Source organism: Rattus rattus, chromosome 3, assembly GCF_011064425.1.
Source record: "Rattus rattus isolate New Zealand chromosome 3, Rrattus_CSIRO_v1, whole genome shotgun sequence".
Classification (NCBI taxonomy): domain Eukaryota; kingdom Metazoa; phylum Chordata; class Mammalia; order Rodentia; family Muridae; genus Rattus; species Rattus rattus.
In genome coordinates, this window is record NC_046156.1 from 199,828,916 (window position 1) to 199,850,569 (window position 21,654).

Consider the following 21,654-nt stretch of genomic DNA (forward strand, 5'->3'; position numbering starts at 1 on the left):
CCGCCGATTGGCTAGGGGATCGGACGATCCTTCCTTATTGGCGGCCGGTTGGCGGCCCGGAGCGTGCGTAAGCGCAGTTCCTTCCGCCCTGGGCTCCGTTGGCTGGAGACGGCGGCAGGGCCGGCTTGGTGGCCTCCATTGAGATCCGGAGGTGAGCGGGCGGACGCTGGGGACCGGTGGGGCAGCGGGTCTCGCGCTCCACCTGGTTCCACGAGGTGGCTGCGAACCCAGGGGACCACGAGGACACGTCCTTGAGGCCGGGCGACAGGGCGGCGGCCAGGGAACCGGTGGGCCGGCTGGGCCTGAGGGCCAGTGCAGCGACGGAGCGTCCGTGGGTCCAGTCCGGAGGGTGCTGTGCTGACCGGGCGGTCACGGTCATCTGTGTAGAGCGAGTGTCAGGCAGAGGGGACAGCGGGAGCGATGTTCGCGGAGCCTTAAAGAACAAGGGTTCACGCCCAGGTGCTACCGCAAAGCAGGACCCTTATTTAAAGTGATGGAGAAGAGCCAGATACAGGCTGCAGATTGATCTAAAGCCAAGATCCGCGTAGATACGGCAGGTTGTGCCCCTCCTAGTGGACCAGGAGGAGGATGCGAGGTCGGTACAGGCAAGGCTAGCCCTGCGAAGTCGGTCTGTCGGCCTGTATGTCATTCTCCTAAGGGGCGTAGTCTCATTGATAGTGATGTCCTTTACCTTTTGGGATTATTTGGTGTGAGCGAGGAAAACCGGACCTTCGAGGTTCGCAAGTTAAAACAGTGGACTTCTGAGGTGGGGGAGGTTAATGTATTTCATCCTAAGTGGTCAGATGGAGTATTTCCTTTTCTTGAAGTTATTGTGCCTTTTCGGGCTAATTCCTGTAAAGGCACAGGAAATGTATGTTACTGGCCTTTTACTTACAAACAAAGTCCCTGTGTAAATTAAAGCACCACACAAAGTAGGGATATACATTTGTTTGGTTATTTGTGATTCATTTTTATTTTTTATTGTAGGGCAAAGTCTTGGATGTACCGTGAGGTTGGGCTGTGTTCCATGGGCTTACTTTGTTGTAGCGCCTTTCTAGAACTTGACCATGCATAAACTATCAGATTAACACGAAAACTTGTATGTCACAGCTGTTTCAAGATAAAGGGTGTGTCTGGGGGGGGGGAGTGTGTCCTGTATGCACACACTGCTATATTTTTGTCTAACTTGTAGGTGGAGAACTGTATTCTGGGATCAATTTCTACACCCTTAAACCTATCTGAAATTGTACAATTCTAATTAAGTTCTCAAAATAGTAGTTCTTTATGGTTCCACTTAATTCTTTGGTCAGAGAACTTGGAAATGAAAAGGAGATGGACTTAGAAAGGGGTAATGAATGTATAGTAAAGTTGGGTGTAGAACCTGTTTTCTAGTGCAAGATGGTGGTGGTGGTGGTCGTGGTCCTATTTGAGGGTAGGTTAAGAAAGCAGAATGTTACGTCCTGTTGGGATTGTAAGTGGCTGCAGTATAGGATAGGGTTCTTACCCTCAAAGGGACAGCCTGCACACATTTATTAATTTGAGGTCAGTGTAGACACTATCAGATCAGTGGGATGTGTCCCACAGGAAGAGTGCTCAATGAACGCATCACAGAGAAGCCTTTCTTCGATTGCAGTGCTCGGTGGTCTAGCCCTAGATAGAATTGGAATTTAAGAAGAGTAAGACCATCCGAAGAGTCTGAAATGTCTGCTGTATACTCTGTTTGGATAAGTAGGCAAGTTCTTTTATTATTGTAATGTAGCAGAAAAGCTATCTACTGAGCTTTCATAAACTGCCGCATAGACCCTCTGGGGTCACTTTGCATAGTCACAGAAGTAGGAGGTGCTCCTGAGAGACAGTATAATTATGGTTACTTTGACACACCTTTGTAACACTGCTCAGTTTGCAGTTCCATATAGGTGTGGTTGGTTCTGTGCACTTGCTTGGATTGAGGCACAGGATTTTGTGTAATTTTTTCCTTCAAAATATTTAAAAAAAAGAAAAGACTGCTCCTGCAGGGAAGAATGTCAGGATTGGTGAGCCCAGGAATGAACTGGGAGGGAGGTCTGGTGTGCCTGGTGCAGTGTGGTTGTGGGTCAGGGATTACTCGTTGGCAATCACATGGGGGCCCTTGCCCATAGCTATTCAGATTTTTTTCCAGTGGAATCACCTTTAATAGTGATGAATAAAATTGACTCACTAGGGAAGACTGTTGAAACTTTTGGTCATGAAGGGTGGAGAACTGGAAGTGATTTTGATTTGAAACTACTTTACCTTCTGAAACCTTAAAGCCAATCTTTTTGGCCAGTTTGCTTTAGTTTCTGACTTTAAAAAGAGTTCTATGAGAGAAGCCAGGGGACATGTGTTTCTCATGAGACTGCTAGACAGGTTTAAAGTGTTCATCCTTTAAACCTGGCCCTCCATAGACGTACTTTGTTTCTTGGGTCTCTGTTGGTCAGTGCTATACATCAAGGCAAGATGCTGGAGAGAAAACGGTAACACTCATGATGCAGTACTGAAAACAATGGATAAATACAGATGCCTTTCAGGTCTTGATGCCTTACTAGTTGTTATTTAAAAAAATCGAGACCCACAGGAAGAAACATACAGTCTAGTGAGATGGCTGTGAATAATTTCCTGATGCATAGATTTACTTGAACTTACCCATGCTCCCTGGCTTATCCGTCAACTGCTTTCATGTTATTTTCTATTTTTAATTACTTAAAACTGTTCTTAGCAACAAAATTGATTTTATGATTGAATTAATGTGTTGGTGACATCTTGAAAACCAGTTATATTGGCCTGTAGTCTGGCATATTGAAATGTAGAGGAAAAATGGAATATTGGATTCTGAGATTATATTTGCTAATTGGCTTCATTCTTAAAAGCCAAGCTCAGTGGTAGAGCGCTTGCCTAGCAAGCACAAGGCCCTGGGTTCGGTCCCCAGCTCCAAAAAAAAAAAAAAAAGCCAAGCCCGTACTTTTCTTATACACTCCTCACCCCCAGATACTTTTTTGCCTTCTTTACTTAATCTATTGTTGTGGATGGTGGTGCATTTTTTGTTTTGTTGGTTTGGTTTTTCCAGATGGTTTCTCTGTGTACACCAGACTGGCTTTGAACTCAGCTATCTGACTGCCTCTGCCTCTCAAGCCACAACTGCCTGGCTAATTGGTGTCATCAGTAAATAATCACTTTCCTAGTGAATGTGTGAGGTCTGTTTGAATTCTTGCTCACAATCAGTAGGCTTAGTTTATTGGTTTTCGTTTCATCATGTGTATTATGTTGTGTGCGTTCGCGTGCACTGGTGTGTACCAAGGCCTGAGTGTGGAGGCCAGAGTCTGGTCTGCAGTGTTAGAAGCAGTGAGGCTTAGATGCAAGTGCATTTATCCACGGAACCATCTCATGGGACCTAGTTTTTGTGACTGATTGTTATGGGGAATATTTTTCATTGTGCTCTTTAGTTTTACCATGAGAAATATCTCTGTAGACCATCAGAGGCTTTATAAGATTGCATTTCAAGTAGGAATGTCAAAATTATTAATTAGCCAGCATCTATGAGAAGAGTGGTAGTCATTAGCTTGGATCTTCATGCTATTCTGTTGAGAATGCTTTTGTCAGACAAGAAGTCATATTTTTGTTTTTGTTTTTTGAACAGAGAGCCTTACACTGGGCTGTATCTTCGCTCCTTGGGAGGTCTTTCTGTACGATAGACACATGTCTTACCCGGCATCTGCTTCTACTGCCTTTCCAGTCTTGGCTGGCTGTAAAAGTTTAGGAGCCTTCCACATCTAGCACATTTAAATTGGTCTTCTTGCCCCGTAGTTTGCTAGGAGAAAAGCAGTCATCCTAGTGAAATGCAGGCCCCCTTTTACTAACACAGAAAAGATTCCTGGTGACAGCCACCTTAGAAAAGTTTGTTACACATTGGGTTGGTGACATTCTGCCTTGTATCCTAGAGAATGAAAATGTTAACAGATTCTTGATCATATATCATGATTTATGGCAAGGTACTCAGGAAGAGGCTTCTCTGATATTATCTTTATTACGCAGTGGATGGTGAAGAGGGTGTTTATGGGTGGATGGTGAAGAGGGTGTTTATGGGTGGATGGTGAAGAGGGTGTTTATGGGTGGATGGTGAAGAGGGTGTTTGTGGGTCTTCAACTCACCTAACTAAAGCATGGGAGCAAACTCATGCGTGCTCTGTGCTTTGTTCTGCCACTCCTTGGCTCACCTAAGTACAAGGAGTTATGCTTGAAACTTACTCTTTTTTTCAAGATTTATTTGTTTTATTTATACAAGTACACTAGCTGTCTTCAGACACACCAGAAGAAGGCATCAGATCTCATTACAGATGGTTGTGAGTCACCATGTGGTTGCTGGGAATTGAACTCAGGACCTCTGGAAGAGCAGTCAGTGCTCTAACCACTGAGCCATCTCTCCAGCCCCCTGAAACTTACTTTTTAAGGAACATTTGCATGAAAGTTGTTTACCAGTTAGTAATAAAAGGTTGAGGTGTTTACAGAAGTAGCCGCCATCATTTTAATGGGGCGTTATGATCCCTTTCCAGAATGATGCAGAACGCTGAACTCGTCCTGTATGTGAGATGCTGCACATGGGACTGGCAGCATCCCTTTGTCCTCTTGGATGAGCCGCATGCTAAGTGTTCTATGTATTTTCCCTGCAGGATCCAAGGACCGTGTAGCTACAATGTTGTCAAGACTTTTCCGTATGCATGGCCTCTTTGTGGCCTCCCATCCCTGGGAGGTAATTGTGGGAACGGTGACACTTACTATCTGTATGATGTCCATGAACATGTTCACTGGCAACAACAAGATCTGTGGTTGGAATTATGAGTGCCCAAAATTTGAAGAGGTTAGTTTACTTTGATAACTGACTAAAATGAATTTCATCTTCAGTTTCTAAAGAGTGTCTCCTTTTAGGGCCTCCCCCTTCTCGGAGAAGGGGAGGGGTTAGTGGGGGGGGATGGATTTGTGAGGGTGGGACTGGGAGGGGAGAAGGGGCTATGCCTGGGATGTAAAAGTCTCCTTTTTAGAGAATATATGAACAAAAAGTTCTGAGTAGTCTTGTAGGCTTACCTCAAATTTTCAGCTGTATACATGCTCCATGTATACATGGAGTACACTAAAAAATGCTTTTTTAAGTACAAGTGAGTATAGTTGACTCTCTTGAGAAATACAGTGTTTGTAAGGACTATCAGAAAAAACGATTTCAAAAAATTAAGATTGCTTAAAAGTTGCATTCAGTTTTTGATTTCTCTGTTGACCATTTTGATTTGGTTGTACTGTGCTGGCATTTATATTGTGCTGACACGTGAACCAATGGCAGAATAAGCACTTGCTCGTTGGTACTTGTTTGAAAGCTCTCTCTGCTAATAGGACGTGCTGAGCAGCGACATCATCATCCTCACGATAACCCGGTGCATCGCCATCCTGTACATCTACTTCCAGTTCCAGAACCTGCGTCAGCTTGGGTCAAAGTACATTTTGGGTAAGGCTGGCCACCGTCTTTGCATGCTGTCAGGCTTTTGAGTTGATGTGGGACTCTTCTGAGTGTGTGGTGCTGTACGAGTGTTGAGTCCATTCAGCAAGGAGTTAATACTCTGAATGCGAGGCCTCTGTACTGTGGAGGAACGTGACATTGCTCTTAAGAGTGTTGAATGAGACTGAATGCCAGCCCGTGTAATAAGGAGTCCAGACTTTAACTGTGGCGTTTGGTGTTCAGGTATTGCCGGCCTCTTCACAATTTTCTCAAGTTTCGTCTTCAGCACCGTCGTCATTCATTTCCTCGACAAAGAATTGACAGGCTTAAAGTAAGTAAAGCCCGGCTGTGTGCTCTCCCGAAGTACGTGTGTAAGACCCTTTATTCCCTGCACTAATTAGAGGCGATGTATAAATGTAAACGTTTAAAGAGTATGGGAAATTTGTCATGTACTTGCTATTAGCTAGCTCTGTTAACGTTTTGAATATATTCTTTCCCATTGATTTTCAACATATTTTCTGAGTGTATACTGCGTACGCTGTGTCCATGCTGAGTGTGTACGCTGTGTCAAGTCTTTTCCTAACATCACTCATCTGCATCTTTTCATGCCCTTGGTGTCAAAGTGAGTCACTAGTGAGAGTTATGTAGGACTCTGCGAGTGTCTTGAAGTTTGTTGTCCTAACGTTGGCTAAGTTACGTTTTCCCCATAGGTACCGCAGTGATTACTCTGTGTCCGTGTGTCCGCTGTCCCCTAGAGATCCATTCCAGGAGTAGCATAGCAGCTGAGGCGCATTTTAAAGCTTTTACTTTTTAGCCTCTTGCCTTGGGGGAAGGTGGAAGAGGCTTCATTTGAATATTGTACATTTTTCTTAATGTTAATTCAGGATTTTTTAATAAACATAGAGTAGCTGAGAAAACACCGATAGGTGTTTCAGTGCGTGTTCATTTGCATTTTAGCATTGTGGAGGATTTTGGTTATGATGGGCATCATGTCAGTGCCTGTAACTCCAGGGGTGCAGGTGAGGATCAAGGGTCCAAGGCCTCGCTCAGCTACACAGCAAATTAGAAGTCAGTCTGGGCTTCTCGAGGCTTTGTCTCAAAAAAGTAAAACAAAATAAACTTTAGCAACTATGTCTTAGCTTCAAGGCTTCTTAAAAATACTAGCATAAAAGTAGTGATCCTGCCGCGTGTGTGGTGTAGGAGGGTTTCTATTAAGAAGTTTCTAAAACTCTATTTTCCCTGTGTTAAATGTAACTTGTCTTGATTTTTTTTTCCCCAGTGAAGCTTTGCCCTTTTTTCTGCTCTTGATTGACCTTTCTAGAGCGAGTGCATTGGCCAAGTTTGCCCTGAGTTCAAACTCACAGGTGAGTGTTGTTTATAACCTGGGAGTGTGAAGTGATCTCCCTGACATTTGTCTAGTAACAAGATGAGATTTCTTTACTGTTCAAAATGTAACCACTGTCTCACACTAGACAATGTTTTAAGACTGGTTTGTGTGTCTCACGTCCCCATTTTTCCCTTCGAAAGTCTTCTGAAATTACAGCACAGTGACATAGATGGATAAGCCCCGTATTGAGGCACTTAGGGGAAAGAGTGAGTGTTTCAGGTCATTTTCTCATTGCCTTGACTGAATGCCTGACATGGGACAAGGAAGAAAGGCTCGTTTGGGCGTGTGTTTCCAGGAGGTAGTTCATGCAAGCAGGAACTGGAGGCGGAGTGCAGTCCAGAGGAGGGTGTGCAGGAAGTTGGGCCAGGCTAAGGAACCACAAAGCCCACACCCTGTCATCGACTTCCTGCAGTGATGTTCCACCCTCTCAGCCTTCCCAGGGAGCACCACCTACTGGGGTCAGGTGTTCAGACACAAGAGCCTGGGCCTGTGCACTTCACCTTCAGAATGCACAGGGCTGTGGGGACAGCTCAGATCACATCGTTTCTAAGCCCCTCGGATTAACATTGCCATCTTGTTTCATCCTGATGTTCATCAAGGTTGGCTAACAGCCTGAGTTATAGGGACCCTCCTGCTGTGGTCAGCTGAGTGCCGGGATCAAAAGCACACAGCACCACGTTCTACTTAGTCCTCCAGTGACCGGCCATTAACTCAGGTCCTTTTGCAGGATTGTCAAGAGCTCAGTCATCAATCTACCCGCCACCCCAAACTGAAAAAGTTCATAGTTCTGTCCCATATATATATATATATTGGATACTGCTTATGATCATTTGAGGATTTTGATAAGAAAATTCTCTAGGCTTTACTGTACTAATGTGAGCTCAGAGAATCTCAGCCGAGCTTTTGTCAGTGGGAGCCGGAATGTGACATAAAATGTGAGAGGGCGCACTTATGTGCAGGTAGGGTCTAAGTGAGTGATTAGCCTGTCAGTCACAGGAATAGCCCTCAGACCGCGTCTCTCCTTGCCCACTCTGCCTATGGAATGCATCCTATCTATCATATTTGTCCTTTGCATAGTAAAATAAAATGTGTATAGGACCTAGGGTGCTCTCCAGTGTTTAAGGTTGACTTGCACTTTACAGTCACTGCTGTGTTTGGTCTGTGCTTTAGGATGAAGTAAGGGAAAATATAGCTCGTGGGATGGCGATCCTGGGCCCCACGTTCACCCTTGACGCTCTGGTGGAATGTCTTGTGATTGGAGTTGGCACCATGTCAGGTTTGTAAACAGTTTCTAATACACTACAGCTGTCATTGAAGGGAAGTAGGAGGTCTTCTGTTTACATTGAGTCTTCTTACAGTCTGACTTAAGTGACTTGAACTGCACATGTTGTTAGCATGTGGATGTATGGACCTTCCTGTCTGTTTCCGTGCTTGCTCTCTCCTCTCTGAGTGTCTGCCAGTGGTGCTTGGCTTTGCTGTTGGTAACAAGGCCGTAGTGCAGGGCTGGAGACTCTTGCTGTTACCTGGGCTGAATCAGTAACTTGTCTCCTTGCATTTTAACTGCCATGTTGGAGGTGGTGCAGGAGTCTAGATCTAGTCAGGTGGTTTAATTAGATACTAGGTCATACACCTAGCATGTCTGCAGGGCCACCCTCAACACGCTCCTCCTCATCCTTAAAGAAACACTAGAGACTTAATACTGACCATTCAATAGGACCCCATTGTGGACAAGGTAGGACCTGGCATGGAAATTTGCCAGAATGAGTACATCATGCTATTATGAGGTTTCTTGGTATTGGACTAGATTTTTTTTCTTTTGGTCTCTCTCTCTCTATGTGTGTGTGTTTGTGTGTCCATGTCCATCCATCTGTCCGTCCATCCATCGTGTCACCTGGAGTTAGAGGTGGTTGTGAGTCATGGATTGAGGGTGCCAGGAATCAAACTCTGGTCCTGTGTAAGAGCCCAAGATATCTTAGCGGTTGAGTTATCTGACACTTTAGCCCCTAATTATCTTTCTTTTGGGAGACTATTTGGTTGTCTCTATATTTATTCATTTATTAATTATTATATATTTCTTTAAATTTCTGATAGTAATGACAGATATTCTACTATTCAACAAAGGTTTTTATTTAGGGAAGAAAAAACATTTTAAAAATCGTTTCAAAATTTACGTGCCTACCAATAGGGATAAGCTCAGTGGCTCGGCCTATAGCACTTGTTTTGCAAACTTTAAAATGTACTTTTTGTAAGTTAGGAAGGTGGCGGGTAACACTTGCCATGAAAGTGTGAGGGCTGAGTTGGGGTCTCTGAGACCCATGTAAGCCTGCCTTGGTAGGAAGGGTGTCCCTGCCATCCCAGCGCTCCTATGACGTGACAGAGGCAAAGAGAGTTTCCAGCAGTTGAAGGCCTCCCCAGCCTGTGGTCTGCTGTGGACTCACAAGTGTCTAATCACAAAGACACAAGGAGGACAGCTGATGGTGACCTCTGACTCCATACGTGCCCCACAGTCACACACACACTTTGAAAAGTTACCTTCTTAAAGATAGTTTTGAGTTTGAGTGGTGATACTGTCCTGTCACCACCCCTAAGTCAAATAAAATGTTGAGGTGAAAACACAGGTATGGGATTTCCTTCAAGCATTAGAATTTGAGATGTTGAAGATGGGCCAGGAGATTACAGGCCTTGAAACAAAGGCTGCTTGCTTGACGCTGATGTAGAAAGCAGTAGGGTTGATGCATTGTCTTGAGTCATTAGAGAGATGAACAGAAGAATCAGATGTGTAGTTGCAGAGGCCACTAAAGTCATCTTTATCTGCAGAAAATAGGGATGCGGCTTAAAATTGATTAGGCAGTAACCCCGATGCCTGCCTTTTTGCATGGTGTTTGATCCTGGAGCTCGTACGTACTTTGGGCACATTCTACCGAGTCCTGGACTAACTAGGAAAGGCCGGTACAGAGAAGGGTTGGCTCAGTGTAGCTCGGTGGCGGTGTGTACTCTGCATATGTGAAGGTCCAGTGCCCAGCACACATACAAGCCACAGCTACTCAGAAGACTGGACTGCAGCTGTGTCCCTGTGTGGTACCCAAGTGTCAGAGAAGCTTCTCTTGGGACAGTCAGGAAGAATGATGGCAACATGAATTTAGAAAAGAAAATCATTGATGATTAATTTGTGAAAAGCATTGGTTAAATATTGATTCAGTGGCCTTGAGTATGAAAATATTCTGTTCATCTAGTGTTTAAGTATAAATATAATTTGCAGTTCTTAAATGCCCTTGGTTGTGAAAGGAAATAATGTAATACAATTTTTTTATTTTAATTTGAGCCAAAGAGTAGGAGTTGGTGATCTTAATTTCTTTTCTGGTCTCTACAATTCTGGTACCTTCTATTTGAGATTACCAAATGACCCTTGAAACATTTTGTGGTGAAATGTTTGTTAATTTTCACTCTTGATTTATTAACATTTTGCATTATCTCATTTTCAGATAGGTCAATGAAGTAAAATGCTAGGGAACATCAGTAGGCACCGTGGGGATTATAGAAAATTGCACTTAGTGGTGTGTAAGAACTGGTTACTGAGACGCTGTGTCAGAAAGGCCTAACTGCCTACAGATGTGTGTATTGTAAATGACCTGAACACAGCACCCAGCTGCCTTTGTCATAGTCTGGGGAGTAGAGCAGATGGAGGACGAAGTGACTCCTGTAGAGTAGTGGTCTTACAGCTCCTTGTCTCAGCCAAAGTGACAGCATTTTATAAAGAACTGGAGGTGTCTGTCGGGCAGTTTATTAAACACCACCGTTCTGTGCAACATTGTGATGTTGGGGGCATAGAGAGGTCATGACGTCTGTGTTCTGGCCTCGGGGCTGAGCTTTAGAACTGCTGTTCTGAAGCCTAGCGTCACCTCTGTGCTGTGCGGTGAAGAGGCTAAGGTGACCGCGTGTTCACCAGCTGTGCATCTTGTTCTCTCCCAGGGGTTCGGCAGCTTGAGATCATGTGCTGCTTTGGCTGTATGTCCGTGCTTGCCAACTACTTTGTCTTCATGACATTCTTCCCAGCCTGCGTGTCCCTGGTCCTAGAGGTAAGACTGGTTTTGCTGGTGTCGTCAGTTATGAAGTAGGACTTCCCATGCTGCCCTTTACCTAAGTCCCTTGCATTCCTCCTAACACCTACCTTTTCTTCGTAGCTTTCTCGGGAAAGCCGTGAGGGTCGTCCAATTTGGCAGCTCAGCCATTTTGCTAGAGTTTTAGAAGAAGAAGAGAATAAACCAAACCCAGTAACCCAAAGGGTCAAGATGATCATGGTAATGGCATTTTTTCCTCCAGTGTGTCTTATGCCTCGGGTATTTGGGGGTTTTGTTTGTGTTTTTAGCTTCTTGTCTTGTTTATAGAATATCTGGTTGGTGATATTCCAGTCCTCTCCTTTTCTGAGTTTGTTCTTTGTTGCTTTGAAGTTGGGGGTTTTAGTTTGATGTTTTAAGACAGGAGCTTACTGGCTAGCCAAGGCTGGCTTTGAACTTTGAACCACCCTGCTTCAGTCCCGAGTGCTGGGATACCCGTGCATGCCACTCTGCCCCACTGGGCCTTATGGTCTTTGTTTTTCTTGCTCTCCTGAGTAGATTTTGCAAGTTCCTCTGTCTTTGAAAGACTCTTCTTTGGAATGTCTTTTGTCCATTCTTTTGTTTCGCAAACTGGGGCCTTTCTTACCATGGTGGGGGAGTGGGAGTGGGGTGAGGGGATGAGGAGGAAATTGTCTGGTTCTGGACTTGGGAGGGATGAGAAAGCAGAGGGTACACAATTTAAAATATGTTCCTTCAGTCTTTAGGCCTGGTTCTTGTTCACGCTCACAGTCGCTGGATAGCTGATCCTTCTCCTCAGAACAGCACAGCAGAACAGTCTAAGGTTTCCTTGGGTCTGGCTGAAGATGTGTCCAAGAGGATTGAGCCGAGTGTTTCTCTCTGGCAGTTTTACCTCTCCAAGTGAGTGACTGGAGCCCAGGGTACTGTGCTCTCACAGCATTGTGCTGTGCCTTTTCTGTTTCTGAACTGAGCATTTGTCTGTGCTCTCACTCACTCAGGATGATCAGCATGGACATCGAGCAAGTGATTACCCTGAGTTTAGCGTTCCTTTTGGCTGTCAAGTATATTTTCTTTGAACAAGCAGAGACAGAATCAACACTCTCATTAAAAAATCCTATCACATCTCCTGTCGTGACCCCAAAGAAAGCTCAAGACAACTGTTGTAGACGTGAGCCTCTGCTTGTGAGGAGGAACCAGAAGCTTTCGTCAGTGGAGGAGGATCCAGGAGTGAACCAAGACAGAAAAGGTACTTCGCCATGTTCTTCGTTCTCAGTTCCTCTTGTTCCCCCGAGCCCACAAGTGGACTTCATCTGAAAGTGATTCTTTTTGCCTCTCACACAGTTGAGGTTATAAAACCTTTAGTGGCAGAAGCCGAGACTGCGGGCAGAGCTACGTTTGTGCTTGGCGCCTCTGCAGCCAGCCCTCCATTGGCCCTGGGGGCACAGGAGCCTGGGATCGAACTCCCCAGCGAGCCTCGACCTAATGAAGAATGTCTGCAGATACTGGAGAGTGCAGAGGTGGGACAAGGGTGGGCTCACTAGGGAGAATGCAGAGAGGGGCAAGGGTGGGCTCACTGGGGAGAATGCAGAGAGGGACAAGGGTGGGCTCACTGGGGAGAATGCAGAGAGGGACAAGGGTGGGCTCACTGGGGAGAATGCAGAGAGGGACAAGGGTGGGCTCACACTTTTTATTTTATTTTATTTTTTTAAAGGATGTTTTTGGGTACTTTTTTCTAATCAAAGGAAGTTAAAACTGGTACTACCGAGGCCTACTATGTCCTAGTCCCTGTATCATGTGGCTTAGTGACATGTATGAATTCCCCTACAGCCTTTGGGGGTGTTCTCCCTACCCTTCAGATGAGCAGCCCAGGCTCAAGAGCCTTCAGTGATGTCCCCAAGATATTAACCATTGAGGGAGTTGGAAAGCCAGCAGCAGTTCTTTGCTCTCTGTTCTAGAATAAAACCTCCTCGCAGTGAGTCACTGTCTTGTAGAGATGGGGACTTTTGAATCCGTGTGTGTTGAAGTGGGCTGCATTGGACGCTGTGTTCTCCCACCATGTTTATATATGTTCATTTGTATGTTTATATATGTTCATTTATGCTTCCAGCCTTATCAGCTTAATCTAATTCTTTCTGTAATAAGAATGTTTTCCTGGTCTACCAATTTTTTTCCATGTTTGATTAGATACAGTTCCATTCTACCCCCACTTCATTAAGATATATTGACGGAGGAAATTACAGATATTTAGAATGCATAGTTTTATGAATAACCAACACAGTCAAGCTAATTAAATAAAAAGTTTTACTATGTAGTCCTGGCTAGCCTAGAATTCCTCATGTAGAGCAGCAGGCTGGCCTCAAATTCAGAAGTCCTGTCCTCTGCCTCCCCACTGCTGGGATTAAAGGCATGTGATAGCTCCTGGCCTTACCTTCTTTTTTTTGAAACAGGGTCTCTTACTAAATGTGGAGCTTGTCATTTTGGTCAAACTGTACGTAGCAAGTCCCCGAAACTGCCTGTGTCTTCTTCCTGCCCAGTGCTGGGAGTGCAGATGTATACTACTGTGTCTGGCGTTTATGTGCTTGCTAGGGATCTGAACTCAGCTTCACGCCTGCATAGCAAGCCCTTCCCTGGGTCTCCTTGATATTCAAACCCCTTTACAAACCCAAAGGCTTTTTAATTTTTCTCTTAATGTTTTTTGTACTTTAGCTCTTTTGAGAGTTGGTATCCTTAGCTGGAATATATCCTATTTAAGGATCACAACTTGTACCCACAAAAAAAATTTTACTGAAGAGTGTATATATTGACTGTCATTGTATAAGCAGATATGTACTGATTTCACTGATCAGTCCATGGACATTTAAGTGTGCAGTGAGGGTCCTGTTGTACAGAGGGCAGGGGGTGCGGACTGAGGGCAAGGCGTTCTCGTAAGTTCTGTTCTTCTGGCTAAGTGTTCTGTTCCCAGGGTTGATAGACACTGCCTTATAGTCACATAAGCTGCTCTGCACTGTGCTCCTTGGTCTTCTGCGTATGAATTACAGTTCTTAACTCTAATCCCATCTCTTCATTTTCTGTTTCCTTTCTTCAGAAAGGTGCAAAGTTCCTTAGTGATGCAGAGATCATCCAGTTGGTCAATGCTAAGCACATCCCAGCCTACAAACTGGAAACTCTCATGGAGACGCATGAGCGTGGTGTGTCTATTCGCCGGCAGCTCCTCTCCGCAAAGCTTGCAGAGCCATCTTCTCTACAGTACCTGCCTTACAGAGACTATAATTACTCCTTGGTATGCTGTTTGATTAGGAGGCCTTGCTCTGTAACTTGTAGCCGACCTGCTACTTAGGAAATGCTTTTCATGATTTTATAATCATTGCTGGAAGAGTCCAACAGTTTGCTTGCTTGCTTATTTATTTTATTTATTTTGATTTCTAAAGATAGGATTTCTCTGTGTTTCCCTGACTGTCCTGGAACTTGATCTGTATAGATCAGGCTGGAACTCAGAGATCCACCTACTTCTGCCTCTTCAGGGTTTGGGATTAAATGCATGTACCACCACCACCACCCAGCCAGTTTAAATATTTTTTAACTGAATATTAGTGAATTTGAGGTTTGGCTTAGCGATAGAATGTTCACTGGTGAAGCCCTTGGTTTGGTCAACAGCACTGCTGTTAGCGACAGTGACTGACATGAGCTGCTGTCTGTTCCAGGGTGGGTTTTCACGTGTTGCCCACCTGTGTTTCATAGGTGATGGGAGCTTGCTGTGAGAACGTGATTGGATATATGCCCATCCCTGTTGGAGTGGCAGGGCCTCTGTGCCTGGATGGGAAAGAGTACCAGGTGCCAATGGCAACAACAGAAGGTTGTCTTGTGGCCAGCACGAACAGAGGCTGCAGAGCGATCAGTGTAAGTTGGAGTTTGTCTACTTTAACATACTCCACGCTGAACTAGGGAGAAGACAAGCAGGACAGATTCGGGGACAGACACGAGGGCTTTGGGAGAAACTGAAGTGGATTAATATGTTCCCCCAATCTTCTGCTTAGCTTGGTGGAGGTGCCAGCAGCCGGGTCCTTGCAGATGGGATGACCCGAGGCCCAGTGGTGCGTCTTCCTCGTGCTTGTGACTCTGCAGAGGTGAAGACCTGGCTTGAAACACCTGAAGGGTTTGCAGTGATAAAGGAGGCCTTCGACAGCACCAGCAGGTGTGTTCACGTGCATAGGGACAGTCACTTGTTCTCCGTGAATGCTAAATGCCTTGCCTGCTTAGGATAATGCAGCAGCACCCCGAGTCCATCCATTTAGTCTAAGAAATATTCCTGGTTAGGGTAGATGTCGATGCAGACAAATTACCTCATAGAAATACACTGGGTTTAGTGGTTGGTAAAATGGCTCAGCAGGTAAAAGTACTCTCTGGTGGCCTGAGCCACTCAGTAACAGTGAGTTAGGAAGACAAAGTCGTCACTGAGAGTAGACTGCTGCTCTGCCCTGGAGAGGATTCCTACACAGATGGTGGGTGTTAGATAGGCCGTAGGTTTACTTTGAAGCCTGTTACAGTCACACAGAAGCCTACTCAGTAGATGGGAGCTCCTGTGTTGTTCAGGCTAACGTGTTTGCTTTTATATTTGGACTTAACGTGTATTAAAGTGTTGGCTCACCTGTTCAGTGCCTGAGCATGAGACTCGGCTACAGTAGAAGCCTTCGTGTGTCTAAAAGAAAAAATACTCCCTGCTGAATCAAGGATTAAAATTTAAAATTTCTCACCTTGGATTAAAATAAAACCCTTGTGTTTACAGATTTGCACGTCTACAGAAACTTCACGTGACGCTGGCAGGACGCAACCTCTACATCCGTCTCCAGTCCAAGACAGGGGATGCCATGGGGATGAACATGATTTCCAAGGTGAGCGCAGACACACTCTCAGAGCTCAGCAGTGGGCACGCTGGGCTGGCCTTAGCCCATGACGATTCCTGTACCTTTGCATCCTGAGTGCTGGGACTGGAGCTGTGCTGCTGTACCCAGTGTGTCCTGTTGATACACCATGTCCATACAGTATGTACTTCACGGTTAGCTGACTGACTTCATGTTTGTTAAAGGCTAAATACTGCTCAGCATAGCGTGGGTTAGTAGTATTCTGCCTTTTAAATGAGATAGAATGTGCTGTGTGTAATGGGTATTTGCCTGCATGGAGGTCTCTGCACCACATGTGTGCCTGATGTCTGTCCATAGAGGTCAAAGAGGACATGAGCTTTCTCTGGAACTGGAGTTTGGGTGTTGGCAATTGCACTTTGCTGGACTTTGGTCCTCAGGAAGAGCAGCCAGAGCTCTTAACTCCAGAAATCCCGCCATGCAGCGCTGCCTGCCGTGGACTTGACATCTGTGTCCTAAATGTCCTCACAAGGGTTGGGAGGGCTCTGGGCTAGCCCTTCAGAACTTTGCCCAGTAACTGGTCCTTCCCAAGGAGGAGTGGCCCTGGGGCTTCAGCTTAGTGCAGCTTGAGAGTGTAGGGAGGTGCATAGGGCCCCAGGTCAGTTCTGAGCATACCCATTGCCCCCCAAAAGCTTTGTCTCCCAATCTTGAAATTGACCCTTTCTAGAGGCTTTTTTCTTGGTTTCTTTTTGTGGGTGGGTGACAGGGTCTCACTGTCTGGCCTGGGGCACATGTGCAGACCAAGCTAGTCTGCAGCTTGTGGTCAGGTTTGTGTCTGACTCTGACTGTTGGTTTTACAGGCAGGTGTTGGCGTGCTCTGAACACTGTCTTTAAGATGTCAACATAACGAGTTTGTTTATATAATCTATTCGTTTTGTTTCCTGAGAGACTTTTGTATGGTGTACATTTTATTTTGCAGATAACTTTTTACCAGAGACAAATAGAAAATGTTAAAATCATCTAGTCAGGTTACAATTTTTTATTTATAAACATTATTCAGAAAGAATGCCTAAGTTTTTTTTTTTTGTTTTGTTTTGTTTTGTTTTTTTCGGAGCTGGGGACCGAAGCCAGGGCCTTGTGCTTGCTAGGCAAGTGCTCTACCGCTGAGCTAGATCCCCAACCCAGTTTTTAAAATTCTCAATGAATAGTATGGTGGTTTTTTAACAGCTTGAAAAAAGAATGTTGTGCCATCTGTCTCCCAGTCTACGTTTGGAATTGAAAACCATCTCAGAGATCCCTGTATACCATGTTCACAGCATTACCCGTACTAGCCAATAGGCAGAAGTAGGCTAAGTGTTCATTGGGTGGATACATGCACAAGTGAGGAGAGATACGTTAACGTAGAACATTAGTAGAACTAAGTGACATCGCCAATTACCAAATTCTACATGGTTCCACTTACCCGAGCTAACTAGTCGCTAAGTTTGTGGACATCAGTAGAGTGGTGTAGGGCCAGGCAGGGCCAGAAAGGGGGAATTGATATTCTAACAGGGTATGGAACATTAGCATTAGCAGATACAGAGAATTCTGGACATTTCTAATACCTTGGATGTGTAGGATGACTGTGCTTACTACAGTTAAGGTGGTCAGAATGGCAGCTCCATCATGCACTATGTGTGTTTGCTCACTAGGGTACGGAGAAAGCACTTCTGAAGCTTCAAGAGTTCTTTCCTGAGCTGCAGATTCTGGCGGTCAGTGGTAACTATTGCACCGACAAGAAACCTGCTGCCATAAACTGGATCGAAGGGAGAGGAAAGACTGTGGTTTGTGAAGCTGTCATTCCAGCCAAGGTGGTGAGAGAAGTGAGTGAGCATGGGTGCTCTATCCTGTGTTTTACACGTTAGTGTCTCTAGTTGGGTTGAGGCCAGGGCGGTGACCCACAGCTGTAATCCCAGCTCTGGGACTCAGGCCGGAGGATCCCTGGAAGTCTGAGGCCAGGGTGGGCTACAGACTAGGCCAGCCAGGGCTGAAAGAAAGTTTTAAAAATAGTAAAAAATTAAGAGAATACTACCATCTTTAATAAGATTACATTTGTAGAGTTGTTTTCTATTAAAATGGTTGTTTTATTGTTCATGCCTGTCTGCACGCAGCGAGCGCACTCTCAGGATAGTTTAAATGGGGTCACATGTATACCCTTGCTTTCTAGAGGTACAGAGGTAGATGCAGGTGGTTTTTACTTAATTCTCCACAATGTGGTCTAGGTATTAAAGACGACTACGGAAGCTATGGTTGACGTAAACATTAACAAGAATCTTGTGGGCTCTGCCATGGCTGGGAGCATAGGAGGCTACAACGCCCATGCTGCCAACATTGTCACTGCCATCTACATTGCATGTGGCCAGGTGAGCTCTCTGTTCCCGCGGTCCTTCCTGCTCTGGTGCTCCAAGTGGAGGAGCTCTGCAGTCTCCATCCTTCTCTCCTTCCAGGATGCAGCACAGAATGTGGGGAGTTCAAACTGTATTACGTTAATGGAAGCAAGTGGTCCCACAAATGAAGACTTATATATCAGCTGTACCATGCCGTCTATAGAGATCGGAACCGTGGGTGGTGGGACCAACCTTCTACCTCAGCAAGCCTGCCTGCAGGTATGGTTGTCTCAGCCTGCCTCGTGCTCTCGGGCCACTGACTGGTTTATTTTACACTGGTTTATTTTCTGTTTCTTACTAAAACACACTCAGGAAAGGGTTTATCTCAACGTACACGTGTAGGTAAACGTTCATTGCTAAGGGAAGTTGACAGGCACTGAGGTGGACGTCCGCCTGATCTAGCCTCACATTCAGCTGTGAATCGTTTATTGCCCAGGCTCCTGGGCTGGGTCCTTCATCAGTTAGCAATCAAGAAAGTGCACGGTGGACAGGCCCACGGGTCTCACTGCTAGAGGCAGTTTATCTCTTGAGATTCCCTCTTCCTCCATGTGTGAAGTTGACAACCAAGTTTAGCCATCAGGCCAGGGGCACTCTGTGTCTCCTGGATGGTGCCTCACTCTACTCTGCGTCTTAGCTGATCTTTTTTTTTTTTTTTTCTTATTTTTTGGAGCTGGGGACCGAACCCGGGGCCTTGCGGTTGCTAGGCAAGCGCTCTACCACTGAGCTAAATCCACAACCCCTAGCTGATCTTTTTACCCTGGCTTTCAGCAAGTCTAGCTTTAGGATGTCTAAATAAGTATAGGGTTCCTCAGAAACAAAATAAACGCACACATATGGTTTGGGTGTGTGTGCCTGGTAAGTCACAAGGAAATACAATAAGCAAGTAAGCGCCTGCTGCCGTGAGCTCAGCCTGACTGCTTTCTACGGAAGCCCAGCTCTGCTCCTCTCCAGGTACTGATCTTCATGCTGCTCTCTTGATTACAGATGCTGGGTGTCCAAGGAGCGTGCAAAGACAATCCTGGAGAAAACGCACGGCAGCTTGCCCGAATTGTGTGTGGCACTGTGATGGCTGGTGAGTTGTCCTTGATGGCAGCATTGGCAGCAGGACATCTTGTCAGAAGTCACATGGTTCACAACAGGTAAGACTTCCACACATGAAATTTTCCCAAATAAAGTTTTATAATCCTGGTCTGGGAGTTAACCACCAAAATGTTTGGGCAACTTGAGTCCAAGCCCTGGAATCCAGATATTTTTTAAAAAAAAACCAAACAGGTGTGGTGGTACAGTCTGTAAATCCAAACTCTGGGCAGGAAGAGACAGGCAGGTCCTGCCTACCAGGCAGCCTGGCAAGTTCCAGACTGAGAGACACCTGTGTCAAACTAGAGAGTGGGTGGCGGGCGCCCTCCTGTCTTCTGCCCTCCACACATGTGCACCCCAACCCCCACTGTGCAGTGCTGATACTCTGTCACTTTGTCTTTCCTGACTAGATCAAAGATAAACTTACAAGATCTGCAGGGAACATGCACCAAGAAGGCAGCTTGAGCATCCTGACATACTGGACTGAAACACGGGCATTGGGTTCTCAAGGACTAACATGAAATCTGTGAATTAAAAATGTCAGTGCAGTGTCTTGTGGAAGATGAACGTGATGAGTGAGGCAGGCGCCTGCTTGGTTTCTGGCTCTTTAGAGACGTCTGCGGTCCTTTGCACAGACTCCTCAGACGTGGGAACTGTGGCTCTTTCCGTGCCGTGTTCTGGAACGAGCTCCTGTGGATGTCATGGTGCTCTGAGCACCACAGATGTGACCTGCAGCTCGTTTCTGAAAGCTGCCACAAGCTGGAAGCTGGTGTTCTGACGAAATGATGGAGTTCCTGGTGATCAGTGTGGGGCTCACCTCCCAATGGGTTAAAATGGAGTTTTAAATGACACTGTAGCTGACAGAACTTCTGATTTTTATTTATTCAGTCTGGGTTGTAGAACTTTGCAATCTAAGTTTATTTTTTGTAAACTAATAATTCATTTGGTGCTGGTCTATTGATTTTTGGGGACCTACTTCTTCATGGAAGAATTACTTTTATTCTCAAACTACAGAATAATGTGCTAAGTAGTGCTAAATAGTTCTCGACGAAGAAAAGAGTCGCTGCGTTCATCTCAGTCTTTGTTCAGAGAGGCCTTTAGCTGTGCCATAGTCTGCACTAAAGACACAGAGCTCTTAGTGTTAGAGCAGAGTACAAGCAGGTTGGACATCTCAGAACTTAGAGTGTGGGAGCAGTTTTTAAAGAAAACGACCATTTCTCTAAGCCAACTTTCTTTGGAGACATTTTAACTTATTTAGCTGAATTCTAGATTTCTTGGTAAACTATCAAATCTGTATATGTTGTAATAAAGTGTCTAATGCTAGGAGTTTATTGGAAGTGTTTAAGAAATAAAAGAACTCAACTTTTACACGGATAAAATGCTCTAGCTTGGGCCAGAGAAGACCTCGCTCAGGAGCATTGGTCCGGGAAAGCCTGGCTTGCTTGCCGAGCCTAATGAAGGGAAGTCAACCTACAGAGCCAGTGATGGAGCCACATGAATGGCCCTGGAGCTGTGTGCCTTGTTCCTGTGGCCAGGAGTTGGGTGACTGAATCATTTATGGGCTCCTTTGGTGGACCCATAAAAGCTCTTAGCTTCCTCAGGGGGTCAGCAGAGTTGTTGAATCTTAATTTTTTTTTAATGTACCAGTTTTGTATAAATAATAATAAAGAGCTCCTTATTTTGTATTCTATCTAATGCTTCGTTTGGTCTTGGAAGCTGACGTCTGTGTAGAAGACGGACTCTGAAAGACATTCCGAGCGCGGCGGCGGCACGGAGCTCAGTGACTGTGTCAGTATTATTGTGGAAGGTTGACGTTGCTGTTGTATGTAAAGTTTCCAGCTGCTCCTCTTGTGACTTTCAGCCAGTACCATTTTATTTACCTGAGCTTGTCATGGAAGTGGCAGTAAACCGTGTTGAGTGTTGATGCTGGTGACTGTGATCAATGTCATCTTGCTAAGTCCATGTTTTGTACAATTACTAAATTGTATACATTTTGTTATAGAATACTTTTTCCAGTTGAGTAAATTATGAAAGGAAGTTAACATTGACAAGTGTAAGTAGTGGCTTTTTTAAAACTGAGGATTAACCCTAAGCCTGAGGTCCAGAAGTGAGCAAAGTCTGGCCGAGTGGTAGCCTGGCCTCTGCTGAGGTCATTACATCTCTCTCTGTTCCGCTCTAACTGTGACACCAGCGGCCAGCCAGGGCTGTGTGTTTCAGTGATCTTTCTTACACTAAGGTTTCCTGGTTCAGATCCATAGTCTCAACCAGGTTGTGTTTGCTATCAGCTGGGGAGAGTTAAGAGGGAGGGAAGATCAGATGCATGGCCCACACGGTGGCCC

General features: G+C 45.3%; 1 protein-coding gene across 1 annotated transcript; it reads left to right on the forward strand.

Annotated features, from left to right (window-relative positions):
• Positions 1-219: 219 nt before the first annotated feature.
• On the forward strand, positions 220-21,363 carry Hmgcr (3-hydroxy-3-methylglutaryl-CoA reductase). The gene is made up of 20 exons (XM_032899004.1): positions 220-595; positions 4,682-4,869; positions 5,394-5,505; positions 5,740-5,827; positions 6,776-6,860; positions 8,054-8,159; positions 10,853-10,959; positions 11,065-11,181; positions 11,696-11,856; positions 11,955-12,202; positions 12,298-12,473; positions 14,042-14,236; positions 14,695-14,853; positions 14,991-15,148; positions 15,740-15,845; positions 17,504-17,674; positions 18,074-18,214; positions 18,299-18,457; positions 19,223-19,377; positions 19,726-21,363. Exons 1-20 carry the CDS (start codon positions 589-591, stop codon positions 19,778-19,780), a joined length of 2,694 nt encoding a protein of 897 aa, XP_032754895.1. The 5' UTR covers positions 220-588; the 3' UTR covers positions 19,781-21,363.
• The last annotated feature ends 291 nt before the right edge of the window (positions 21,364-21,654 follow it).

Coding starts and splice junctions, on each gene's coding strand:
- Hmgcr (XM_032899004.1), top strand. Junction 8,160..10,852: donor TGGAGTTGGCACCATGTCAG/GTTTGTAAACAG, acceptor GTTCTCTCCCAG/GGGTTCGGCAGCTTGAGATC. Junction 12,203..12,297: donor AGTGAACCAAGACAGAAAAG/GTACTTCGCCAT, acceptor CCTCTCACACAG/TTGAGGTTATAAAACCTTTA.